Source organism: Colius striatus, chromosome 1, assembly GCF_028858725.1.
Source record: "Colius striatus isolate bColStr4 chromosome 1, bColStr4.1.hap1, whole genome shotgun sequence".
NCBI classification, from domain to species: Eukaryota; Metazoa; Chordata; class Aves; order Coliiformes; family Coliidae; genus Colius; species Colius striatus.
The window spans coordinates 157476266-157490442 of record NC_084759.1 but is presented as its reverse complement, the minus strand read 5'-3'; the positions used below and the strand labels follow the sequence as shown (position 1 = coordinate 157490442).

At 34.7% G+C, this 14177-nt stretch overlaps 1 protein-coding gene across 4 annotated transcripts in view; it reads right to left on the bottom strand.

Annotated features, from left to right (window-relative positions):
- The window catches only part of ANKS1B (ankyrin repeat and sterile alpha motif domain containing 1B), a 431515-nt gene that overhangs the window by 236342 nt on the left and 180996 nt on the right, over positions 1-14177 (bottom strand). Inside the window, exon 13 of one of the 4 annotated variants that reach the window (XM_061988983.1) lies at positions 7411-7426. The exons of the other annotated variants lie outside the window; for them this stretch is intronic. Coding sequence (XP_061844967.1) covers positions 7411-7426 — 16 coding nt within the window. The remainder of the gene's footprint in view (positions 1-7410; positions 7427-14177) is intronic. 4 annotated transcript variants of the gene reach the window in all.

Here is a 14177-nt window from a genome sequence, read left to right as displayed (position 1 = left end):
GGCTCCATCATAAATAACACTACACTAAGCTCTCTTAGTAAATAAACAAGATTATAAAGAAATGAATTTTACAATATCAAACTGTATGTATGGTCAACTAGTTGCTGGTCAAAGGCCACCAGACAGATATATCCTTGATATTTCCAAATATAGGTCAGTTATCTTGGTTAGAGACAGAAGGTCTACTATCCCTGTTTCTGAACTTCAAAGTTTGATACAGAAAGGCAAACCTTAATCCAATTAAAACCCTACTTGAGTAAGTGGCTGAAAAGTCACACAAGTGCTATACACAGAAATATTGAATGATTTATCCTCTGTTAGACTCATGTAAAAGTTAGAGAACAGTTTCATATAGCAAAGAGCTGTGGCAAAAGAAAATATTACCACCCACCTTGCTGCTTTTCAGCCAGAAGGTATCATTAAACAGCACCCCTGCTAAAGCTGTCTCTAAGAATGGCCTCTGATCTGCTTAGGGCAAATCAGCTGTGCCAGTTTGGGTAGGCTTGTTGAGTTCATCTGGTTTATTTCGCTTGAGATTGATTAGAAAGTTGTCACATAAACCCTTCTGATGAAGCCAGATTTGAGGGCAGCCACCTATCAAAGAAATGCAATGACAAGAAGGTGCTGGTAATATCTTCATTCACTTCCACTGAATTCTGCCATTCACGAGAGAATTACACCTTTCTGCAATATAAGGGTCAGCTTTCCTCTTTAAAACACATCAGGTGCACCAAACAGCACTGCTTTTCAAATAAGTTACACCTACTGAGAATAGAATTTTCTCAAGATAGGTGAAATAATGTGCATAATGAAAATAAATATTTGTATGGTCTAATAAAGGTGACTAATTTACTAAGCTAAAGGATTTAAGAGCCTTCCGAAATGGCCTGCAGACTGGTAGAAATGGCATTAATAGTCTGAGAACTGTAAATGTAGACTGTGAGTCCAAAGGATTAGAAAAGGTACTAATATTGGTGGGAATTATCCCATTATAGGCCCACAACTGATAGACCAGATTTTGCTCAGGTAACAACCTGATCAGAATAACAGGAATAATATATTGTAGAAAACTCTTCCTCATCAGAGAACACCATTCAGCTGTTTGCACATCCTTAACAAGCACATGAAATTTCTGTACTGTTTAAGTAGATACTTTGGATTTAGAAAGTAACTTATTTTCAGAGTTAACTAGTTCTTATCTACAGTTGCAGAGGAAAGAAATGTTTCAATATAGCTTATAACAAATTCATCAGGTCCTTAAACCAGATATCTCTGAAGCAAGATAGGCCTAGAATGTTATTACTCCATTCTGCTCTAATTTACTTATGGTTCTTTCAGTATGAGGAAGCAAGATGAAGAATAACTGTGTTTCTTTGTAAACTAAGGAGCCATACAAATCTGATCTTCTTTATCATGTATGTATTTCTGCTGTTTAAGCAGGTGTGCTTACATTTTAGCTGAAGAACAGGTGAGTACAGAACAGATCACTCTGATGCTGGTTTGCAGGTATGTAGATGGCCAGAACCTGCCTCAATAGGCAAGTCCCATATGAATGCCAGGTGAGCATTATTCCTGAAGACAAGAGCTGTGAATTCTGTCTTGATTTCACATTTTCAATTAGAAACATCATATGAAGCTGAGGAAGATTTCACTTATCGGAACAGATTCTCCAGACAGAGAACTCTGACAAAGGGCAGGGAATTGCAACTAGGAAAGCTACAAAATTGCATGGAATAATCTGTATCTATCAACTGCAGTATGCAACAGTTTAAAGTGACAGTATTTTTAAAGGAAGACTGTATATCTAAGAGGGCAAGGATACAGGAGAGGTAAAAAAGTAGGACAGATTTCCTAAAAGCTTTGTACAGCCATTATTCAGATAGGCTGTTATGAACACTTCTATGAATGCAGAAAAATAATTAGAATATCACCATCATCTAATTTTTCAATTCTTCTTTTGAAGAATCCCTTCAAAATCTTCCTAGAGTGAAACAGTTAACAGACTTACATTTGAAAAATTTGGTAAGCTCTTCAAAGATCAGAAGAGCTGAGAATGGAAATGACAGAGATGGGGAGTTTTTTTTCACATGGGATAAGTCACAATTTAAAGAGTGGTACATATATATACATTTATGAAAGAACAGGTTTACTGTTTTCTCATGTGCATTATGCTGTAACTTGGGTGCTAAATTGTCTCTTACTTCCATAGATTAACATGTTTGTACTATGATTAAGCCTCAACATATCTTACTGCAGAGTATTTCTAAAATGTGGCCTCTACCTTCCCAGCTAAAAATTGCTATCCAAACCATTGTCTTCTATCTATTAAATTCCAGGCCTTCTGCTTTTGACCCTTTCAAGAACTCTTCCACAAAAGTCAGCTTCTCGGTCTGTTGCACTGAGTATGTTACATGCTTTGGCTTTCACTGTTGTTCTTACAACTTGAGGCGTAAAAATTCTTTCTCAATAAACCTGGAAGTCATCTAATAATAATTTCTTGGCTTTCAGGTGCTGGCAATCCCTATTATTACTGTTTTTTTATTTTCACTTCTGCTGAGAAGTAGCAGAATTTAATAGTTCCAACACTTCATGATTCAAAGGGATTGTAAAATAACTATGTCTTTCAACTAAATGGACTAAATAAAAATTAACTTTAGTATACATTATCCTGCTGAAAAAGACAAATTCTTGCATTGCCACAAGACCACTGTTACTGCTACACATATTAGTGGAGGTTCAGGGTCAACTTGCTTTGAAATAATACTGATACTTCCAATGTTTTCTTTGATGAAGTTGTACTCTGGCAAATTGTCTAACCTACCAAACACACAGAGGAAAACTGAGTATGTAGAAGTAGTTCATTAAGTCAATCAGAATTAAAAAATAATTGCAGACACAATATTACAATTGTTTTAATTAGCATATTCTTCGTTTGAAATAAATTGGAGATCAAATGATCACAATCTCCTGAGAAATTTACACAAGTAACTTCTTCCTCTTTTGAAAGGAAAAAAGCACCACTATCGGCTCAACATATCAAACAATACTGTAAAAGACAGAACAAAACCTGGCAGATGTTTACTTTTTTTTTTTTTTTTTAAGTTTTTAGACTCAGTTAGTAAAATCTGGAAGCCAAGCCTCTGGCATGTCTGGAAGTAGATAACACAGTCACAGATAATCTCTGGACCAGTACGAGGAAAAGACCACTTTGGGCCCCTGAAGAAAAACCTTCAAGAATTCCAATAATATCTAAAAACCTAAGAGACAGGGAAGCAAAGCTCAAGTAAGCAACAGTCTGAAAGGAAGAAAGGGTCAGAGGGAAAAATCAGAATACCAAAGGCATTTTTGACTTGTTTCATGAACTCATGCCTTTCTTGTGAGGAGCTGACCAGTGCTGGACAAAAAGCCACAAAACAAACCAAACTCAAACACACATATCCCCATTATTAAATAGACTTATTTTTGGCATCACAAATGTGAATCGGAAGAAAATCATGTGTACACTTACAGAATCTAGTTTTCCTGATACTAACTTTATAGAGAGAGCTGCAACTTAAAAATGTAAAGTTTTGTCCTGTATCCTCACTACAAAAGCATTCATGGAAGTTACACCAAAGAAACAGACGGAGTTGGAGGGAAAAAAGGAAAATAATCAGGTAAAGGAGTCATAGGATTGTATGACTCTAATGAGTATTACAGAATATAAGGATGAATTTTAGCCTTTTTACAATGCCTTTCAGCCTTTTGACAAAAAGGTTATTTGATGAGCTACAAAATTACACACCCTATCTGCCTCAGTCTTTAGAAAATGGAAACACTGACAATATGTCGATCCAATGTTTATGACAGAGCACAAAGAAAGTTTGGAACTGTTATGCCCGAGACTGTTATTGTTCTGCTTCCTCTGCAACTACAAAGACTTCTAATACAATTAGGCTCCCACATATTTTAAAAATAAACTGGTGAGCTAGGCAGACTTCTTTCTTAATTTCATATATAAACACTGCAATTGACTTGAAAGAATGAGCCATAACTGAGTACCAGATGTAGCTATAATCCCTTGCACATTGTCTATACAACTAAACAATACTAACACAAGGACATTGTGCAGAGCCTTTACTGTAGCACTCATGACAGTATCAAGGGGACTTAATTGACAGCTGGGATCTTAGAGACACCAACAATCATTTTTCAGATGTAGTTCATTTTCTCTCATATCCTACTGCAATGACACATCTGGCATAAAAGGCAGCATTCGCTACATTGGGCTCTAAGCAGCTGTTTCTAATAATCCTATCTCCAGTCTGAAGTTTTCTATCTTCTTACCAAAAATTCCCTTCCCACAATTCCAGTGAGAATATTGTCAATCTGTCAGAAAATATATTGTAATGTTTCTCTCATAAATGTGCCATCACGTCAAATTTCCACTATCCTAAATTAAGAGTAGCTTTTTAGATAACAATTGCTTTTGCCTGAGAATTAGGGAATGCAAAAATGGTCCTGGGAAGATGTCTTTGCATGCATGACATCAAGTAGCTGAATAAGACTAGCCATTTTGTGTTGAAATAAAAATGTAACCAACTTGATTTTTTCACAGTACAACAAACTACCACATCGAGTAAAGATTTTACATGTTTAGGAAGAAACTTGATTTCCACTGGACCCAGGTGGAACAGATTTTCTTGAAAGAGACTAATTATTTATTAGAATATTACATACTATGGAATTCTGTAAATCAAGAGATTGAGATTAAGAGATTAAGATAATTCTCAAGAAAATAGTTTTGGAAGTATGAAGAGAGAGAAATGCAATATAATTTAAACTAAGGCTGAGTTTGCTTTAAACACAACTTTACTGATATAAAATGTTGCTGTGTACCAGTTGTTAACTGAATATTCCATAAAGAGTTTGAACCCTCTAAACATAAATTGTGGTGTTGAGTGAAAAATCTGAACTACTTGAAGTAGCCATGTACCTTTCACTAAAGGAAAATATGATTTTACAGACCTCCTTCTAGATACAAAAAAAAGATACATAGATCTTGTTTATGTTTTCATTACCTAGTTTATTGGCCAATTTGCTTCATGTCTGAAAGACTCTCCAGATGATGGAAAAAGTGTATGAGAGAAAAAGTAATTTGATGAAATTAAGAGTATGTATTGAAATTCTGTAAAACATCCCTTTGCTCTAAGTATTAAGAGAAGTGTACACTAAGACTCTGCAGGCACAATTACTTCACACTGTCTTGTTGAATAGCTGCATACCCACAGAAAATCTACAAAAATCACTTTGATGTAACTCAATACCTTTGTTTGCATCAAGTTCTTTCATTGGTATTTCACATTGCAGCTGAATCGTAATAAGTGGAGAAAAGGAACAGGTGATATGAAAGGTCAGCTGAAAGGAATAAAACTGAAACTACTTAAAGGGACATGATATGTGACCACACTGCAGTCACAGCAAAGCTACGGTGCACAGTACAGACATACATAGCTTTAAAAACCCCCTGAATACTTACATATCTTGCAACATCATGCAATTCATGGCCTTTGAAACTTGCTTCAAACCTTCGAGCAAATCAACCTATGCTATGCTGTATTTTAATACCGGTTCTCAAGCTAGAGGCAGTTAAAAGATGGCACAATTGCCAATTTTGTAGCATTATTCTCTACAATTTAAGTAAAATACTGGGGCTGCCAAGAAACACTACAGGCAGTAGGTTTTTACTTCAATTTGCCTAGCTTGCTCAGATACCTCTAAAAATATCAGCCTTTATCTTTTTAAATCTAAAAATATGCAAGAACAATGTTACACATTTTAAATAACAACCTATTTCTCTTAACGGGTGATTGTCTAACTAAACTAAATCAGAATATAGGAAAAAAAAGCCGCTGCAGTCTGAAATAAAAACTGTTGTATTGTGACTCAAGAATTACTCCCAGTCTTTTCAGTAGTTCACCTGGTGACTTGAGGAAATCAGTTTAATACTAGTTTGACTGAATTTCCTTGGCTGCAATATTACCAACCCTTCTAAAGGGCTTTAAGATCTGCTTATGAAAACAGTGGTGTATGAGAGCTAAGTACTATCGACATCTTGTAAGATGCTTATCAGATCATCAAAAATCCTCAGTTTTTAATAAGTTCTTTAAAAATGCTTGTGCTGTGCTTTTATACTTCTTTGTTGACAGTTGTAGGAATCTTTTATTAACATGAAAATAAATGAATATACAGGAGAACAAATTTAAGTAGAGCGTATACAAAGTATTATTATATATATTAAACTGAACAAACAGATAATTCATATAAAGCCCTTTGGCTATATTAATGATGTTTTACTTTTAGGAACATATATTTCAAGAGGAAAATGTGTTTTCGTGATTTTGGTTTAACTCTGATGGAATGAATTTAAAAGATTTAAAAGATTTAAACTCTTAAATATTATGTTGTAAGACATGACTTTTCACACAGTGTGATAAAATGAATTTAAATCGGAGACAGAGGGTACCTAGTATTCTCATAACTGAGAAGACTGGTATGTCAGACAATCTAGCAGGTTTTTTTGTCTTTAAGACAAACCGGCCCTCTAGGGTCCTTGAAAACCATTTTTTTCCTGTAAGGGCAGCTAAAAATACAGTATTCACTTAAAAGCTTGTTTATGGTTCTTACAGTAGCTATACACAAAAATATATGGAGTAAAACATTCAATTAAATGCCTGACCCATTTATGATCTTTCCCACAGCAACCTGTTTAGCTCTCAGACTTCTATTCATCATCATTTTTTTTAAACACAAAATGTATTCATATTCTTTAATGTTGGCAACCAAATTCTCCTGAAACTCCTCAAATTATCTCAGCAGATATGACCTTATTTCAGAAGCAGTAGCTGCCTTGCTAACAGGTTGTGACAAATCTGACCACTGGCAAGACAGCTTTCTGAAAAACAAATCAATATTTATTTAGAAGAGACAAGAAGAAACTAGGAAGAGAAGAGAAGAAATTATCTTATAACATTATAAATGCTTTATGTACATGTCTAGGTAACTAGGTGGTCATTGAGATTATTGTCTAGAGGTTGAAATGATTTAAGGTCACTTGAGTGACCTAAAGAATTTAATTCCAAATGAAATTCCATATTCCATTCCATTCTCTGAAAAGGCACATCACTTGAGATTTTATATCCACCTCTGTTATGAGAGCTAACCGTAGAAAATATGTGATTCAAGACATTATCAATGCATCTGTGAAGCTTCTATCTAAAACATTGCTCTTTATATTCCCACTGCACAGATCCAGCTGCTCAAACAGGGTATCTATTCTGTGCCAAGTAGTCTTCCCTCATCACATCAAATTAGAATCCCAACCCATATCACCTACCTTCTCCTATGCAGCTCATCTTCTCAGAAAGTGACTCAGTCCCTATGCTTTCTAACACTTCTTATCTGACATCCCTACCAAGGAAAGCACATCAAGCAGCAGTTCTCCACAGCTGTGTTGTGGAGTCTCCTTCTCTGGAGATATTCAAAACCCTCCTGGGAGAGTTCCTGTGTGACCTGCGCTAGGAGGTCCTGCTCTGGCAGGGAGGTTGGGCTGGATGATCTCTCAAGGTCCTTTCCATTCCTTAAGATTCTGTGATTCTGTGAATGCAATTCCAACATCACAGTACAATATCAAGCAAACATACAAGTTCTGGTCTGAGGTATAGTCTGGTTTGTCAATCTTATTGTTGCTATCTAATGAATTTGTCTATTTAGTGCTCTCTCTCGGGACTAACTAGTCCTTATACAGGTCCACAGATGAATTGCTTCTTGTTCCTGAACTGTTGGTTTTATCTTTCCATATTCATGTGCACAACACAGCAGTATTGTGAAATGGAGACAACGCTGACCTTTTTTAAGATGGTATGAGAAATAATAAAAATACAAGTTTAAGAACTAGATATTGTTATACTACTACTACTACTATCATAAATGTTAAAGATTATCAAACTATCTTACAAATATTTTCTTCTCTGAGCACAATCTGTTTGCCTTTGAATAGAGGAGGGAAAAGGCATTTAAATTAACTCAGAGTGATTGCTTTTTATTTCCAGGTCTTCACCAAGACGATGCTTGTACTGTACAGAAACATGTCATTTGTATTAACTACCATCCACTAACTTCAGTTAGAAGAGGAGAACGTAACACTGATGAAGGAGTATCATCATTAAAGGCTGCACAAAGGAAACCATGATGGGGTTACTATACCTAGTCATTCATAAGAGCAGGAAGAACATCAGTACTGAAGAGTTGAGAGACTATCTACAGACATGTCATGAACTACAGATCCCAAAAGAGTTCCTAAAAACAATTTTAGAAAAGCAATTAAAAAACCTCCCAGAGCTTATGCTTCAGTAAATTGGCAAGAGAGATCAAGAGCACTTTAGATGTTCTTGGCTCTTTCATCCCCACAGAATTCTTTGGGTGAAAATACCCAGAGGATCCTCTGATATACCTAACATTCATGAAGCTGTTAGAATAGTTCCTGACTAATCCATATGGTGTTAACATCTGTCACTTTTCAATATAATATTCCTTATTTCCAGAGTGTCACATTTCTCACAAATAGCATGAATAACTACAAAATAATGATTTTGTGATCATTCTGCATCTGAGAAAACAGAAAATGGTGACAAACAGACATTAACTTTGGCCTATGAAGCCTTGTATGAAGTCTACTGAAGTAAATAAATGTATGATACTGCCTCAGAACAAATTTAAGGACTGTATTTTTTAACATGAACATCTGCTTTACTGTTGTTTTATGTATTAGTCCTAATAATGTTTACAACAATTTGTGGCTTTAAAGAATAGCTGGTAATTAAAGAGAATGTCAAAGTATTTTTAGAGTCAAGTCTTTTTTTTTTTCCCCTAGAAAGATACATTTATAACTTCCAGGATTCTCTGGCAATTTTTTTTTTGGTGTTTCAAAAAAAAAGTAATTGAGTGGGGATTTTTTTTTCCAAGAAAAGCAATGTATTTTGACTTTTTTTTTTCAGAAAAGGACAATTTTATATCTATTTCTGTATATGGGTAACTTCATTGAGTCAATAAATAGTCTTTGTACACGGTTCTTTAGTAGAAGAGATGTGTTGAATAGAAATATGGCTTTTTCATACTCCCACCCACCCCCACTATGTAAGAGAAACATGTAGGGAGCCCTTGTTCCAGTGTTTTAATGTTTTGAGGACTGCACAATGCTCCCTGTCGGTGCTATGGACCATTGTGGTTCATAGCTGATGGAAGACAAGGACAGGGAAAAATGGAACCCTTAAACTTATCATCTCTCCCTCTGGGCACCACAACTGTGCACTCAAGTCAGTGAGCTAAAAGCATGAGTTCCTTATCCACATGTGCAGGAGAGTTATGCTCCATTCCTTTATGCTAAATTCACATTTTATTTTCTTCACCTCTAAAAGGAATTTTAAAAGTAATAGAAGTTTTAAATTTTCCTTTCTCTGTATCTATCTTCTTAAAATACCTTCTTATTGTCTCAATTTTTACTGAACACAAAGTAAATAAGATCTGCTATAACAGCTCTGTGGAAAATATTCATTAAAGAAACCACAAAATGTAAAAAAAAACCCCAAAACCCATGACAACAATTACTTTCAAAATGAATGTGAGATATCAAGTACTTAAAGCCAGGAAAGACAATGTTAGTGTAAGAATATCAACTTTTCTTGTATAAACTAAAAAACAAAAAGTATTTTTAACATATAATTTTTCTGGTTTTCATATTACAGCAGCTGAAGAGTATTTTAATTAATATATTTAAGAAAATTTAAGAGTGTTAAAAGGTTATTTCTGATTTTCCACATATTTCAACATAAGCTACCAATGAAACTTTGATGTAGATTAAAAAGAGATCAGAGACTTTAAAAAAATTCGCATTTTGAATTTGTGGCAAAATAAAACAGATTGGTAAATTTTGTTGAAATTATTGGGCCCACCATCCACTTTCTATTTAATCCAAGAGGAGGAGCAGTTAAAAGCCCCTTTATCTAACAGTAGCTGAAATGTGAAAACAACCAACAGGACTCCTGAAAATATCCTGCCCAGGAATGTTGCTTCATAGTTATACATATTTTGGACAAGACTTGAAGCCCTAACAAGAGTTTATGATTGTCTATACATGTGCATATTCTCTGCACATTTCCCACCAAGTCAACACTTCTTAGTGCTTCAGTTTACTACCTGATAACTTCCCCTATGCGAACAGAGCTAATGAAGCTTCAAGTCCTCAGATGTGTGCCCCTGGATCTATGAAATTCAATGCAACAGATCCATATTTCCTAGGAGACCCTAGGAAATATCACAGGTTTTTGGACTAGAAAGTCCAAGGAGTTTATTCTCTTCATGCTTTGTGAAATGTGATGAGCAATGCTTTCCTTACATGAGCACTCAAGACCGGGAGCGCTGCACAAGCACTGTCTGTGTTCAGGCTGGGAGAGAGGAAGAAAGCATCAGTCACATCCTAGTCCTGGTATTTCACTCGTTGCTTAGGCAACGCAGTTCCACTGCGATGAACCAAAACACGGAAAAAGTAATCTCACTGAATGGGAATCCACTTAAATCAGAATCAGTATCCAGTTTATTTTTTACATAAGATCAGGAAAATTGTGGTTTTGATAGCAAAAAAATTGGAAAAGAACTGATATTAACAACATATTATCTCCAAAACGCATCAAATCATCAAGAAAGCTGAATTTTAAACTCACTGTTTAGATAAAAATACTCATTGGTACTTAGCAACATTTTCATCACAAGCGAAGCATTAAAATATTTTTTATTAATTTTTGTGATATATATGCAAAATTTCTGGAAGACATTGTGTTATTAATTTCACATGAAGTTATATGTCAGTAAGACATAATGGGGAAGCTCCTATTGATCTAATCCACTCAGCTGATTTCCTGAACAGTGAAGCATAGGTTTTATAAAATTACTATAGTTAAAACACTAGTACTATTGTACTAAATCAAGATAGTCATAGCACAGTCCCAGTACTATATTTCATTTTGCTAATGTGATTCTAGTGATGTCTCATAGAATCATAGAATGGTAGGGGTTGGAAGGGACATTTAGAGATCATCCAGTCCAACCCCCCTGCAGAAGCAGGTTCACCTAGATCAGATCGCATAGGAACATGTCCAGGTGGGTCTTGAAGACCTCCAAGGAAGGAGACTCCATAATCCACCAAAGAAAAATCTGTACTTGCACTATTTAAATATGCATTAGTAATGGAATTAAAAAAAAAAAAATTTAACATTAATATTATTTCCCTCATAGCATTTAAAAAGTAATATTTGCAATAAAGCTAGGTTTAATTTTAGCAATCATTCTAGAGATGTATGTTAAAGATACTCTGAATTTCATTTGAACAGGGTATGTTAAGCTAGAAGGACAATACAAGCAATTAAAGAGTCAACACAGGTTCACTGCCAACAGCTAGGTACTTAGCATATTAAATTGAATTAGAAAAATAGCAGATACATGGTCATTCCTTGTGTTTTAGAAGGGGAGGGGCCCCATCTAAAGACCAGAAGATCAGTGATAAAGATGTTAGGAAACATACAGTTGCTGTGAGAACCTCATTTTTGCTGTCTTATAAAATAAATTGGATCAATGTCTCAATTTTTCAGGTTTTCCTCTAGTATTTTACCATCAGCTTTAAAAAATCAAAACCAGAACAAACTTATACTTTGGATACCACCTTCATTTCTCAATATCACAAACTCAAAGGCTTATAGCACTTGCCTTCTCAATGCTGTTCTATCTGTCCACAGAAATACATGCAACAATTCTCCTTGCAAAATACACAGAAATAAATTAGTAGGTATAAGCATAGTCATTCATACAACTACTTTGATCATGAAGCACATTTTAAATATCACTAACAGGCAGCTGCCTCTGAAGAACAAAATGGAAACTATTCAGCAGACTATAAGCAGCATCACATATTTGTCTGCCATAGAAATTACATAATACACTTTCCTTGCTTAGCATTTTAGATAGACAAACTATTATGACCTATATGGGTGAAACTATCATTAGTTTCTGAATGATGCATGACCACAAGCAGAATTAGGATCAGTCACAGCTGAAGTCCTTTTGCTCTCTATTTTTCAAAAAACATTGGTTCTGTGTTGAAAATCTCAGGCAAACAGAGCACGTCTATGAAGGAGCATGAACAAGTACTTGCTTAACTTAGGAAAATTAGGAAAAAAACTCTGCTCTGAGTTTACAGCTATTTTAATTATGGATGTACTTAATTTTGTTTTTTTCCATCTAAGTCACATTTGAAAAAGAATGTGCTATATGAATTAGTTCTGATTATTGTGCTGATAATGTCAAATTAAATCTGTACCTCTCTGTGCTTTAATCAAATAAGCATTACTTGTATTGACTCACTTTGCATAAAGCACAATCAAAGGTTAGATAACAAAATGCTGTGTAAAATTTGGAAAACAAAAGTCCAGTGGTAAAACTCAATTGAGAGTTTGCTTTAGACAGCAAAATTAGTAAGGCTATTGCAATGTTATGGAATTTGAAGAAAGTTTTACTAAGTATTTCAAACACAATAATGAATCCTTTAATTAAAAATATTTTTTTAGAACTCTTACATCAAGAGATTATAAGAATTCCTGCTTACACTAAAGGAACTGTCTCTGTAACCAAATTAACACTGACATTCGTTTCATAAGAACATGATGTTTTAGTGATATTTCCCTGCAGAAAGCTTGGTTTCATGATAATATAGCAAAAATAGGTCAAAAAAATGTGAGGATACTATACTGCAAGTTTTTAACGTAGGGAGAGAACCAATTTCCACCTGCAATTTTTTGTGTTCATTTATCTTCTCTGTAATAAATTACAATACAATTGGCAGTGATTAAAGTACATTGCAATTTTCTTTTTAAAGATGCAAAAGGAGCTTCATGAACACAGCAACATTTTAAGTATCAATTTAAATTCCTTGGAGTGAATTTTTACCATCTGGGAAATGCTTCACACTTAACTTATTTTCAGCAACTCTTTACAAAATATCAGGGCAGCACAGTTTTCACCAAATCTTTCTTTAACACAATTCTATAATTCCAATATGCTATCTAAAATAAAAAAAAAAAATGCAGAATCACACTTGAACCATGCAATTGGGGCAAATTTTGTATGTGTTTTGCTTATTCAGGCTTTGAGCTTCAAACAGCTTTAGAAAATACCTCATTGGAAAGGTATATTCTATTGTTAACCACAATTTACAAAAGAGCCTTCACATTTACTGTGCATTTCTGGGTCCAAATAGAAGTACAATCACTGAAATATAATCATATAGAGAAAAATCTAAATACTCTCATTTCTCAAACATTATGCTTCACATCATTAAACAAAGCAGACACCTCTCAAATTTTGGATAAGCATCTTCTATCCTATTACACTTTCTCATACATGGTATGCTAAAGCATCTAGTTCACTCATTCCAGAAATCTGGACACTTACAAGGGGTTGTGGGATTTGAACTAAATGTGAGAAGGCTGTGAATAGAAGGGTGGCAAAATGAATAGCTTTAAATATCCACTTTAGCCACTGATAAAATCTTTTTGCTATACTGGGCAGGACTAGAACTGTCTGCAGCATGATCTAGAGATTCTATCCTGAGTAATAATATGCTCTGCCTTCATTTTATTTGAAATCTCTTTATAACATATACTATCGTAGGAAGATACAATTGAGCTTGAATGCCTCAGCAATTAAAGATGGGGACATAACACTTCATTACAATGATCTCATAATATTTCAGAATAGAGTGTTATATAGAAAATTGAAAGAAAATCTTCTGAAAACCAGACAGTGGTAATGTGGCTATAGCTGTGATGGTCTGAACGAAATGTCCCTTTCAAATACAACATAATTCTGCACTTTCTATTTATATACTGCTCTGAAACTACACAGGGACAGACTGTATACTGCTCCTGATTTTCTATGTATACATAGAAGCCTGCCATAAGACTTTACACGAGCTAGCAAGACAGCTGTTCAAGAACAGCAGACAGCAACTCTCCCTGAACTCTTTTCATGCTAAGGACTGAAGAGATAAACCAATCCTCTTTTCTTTTTTCACATTTTACATTAAATATCTG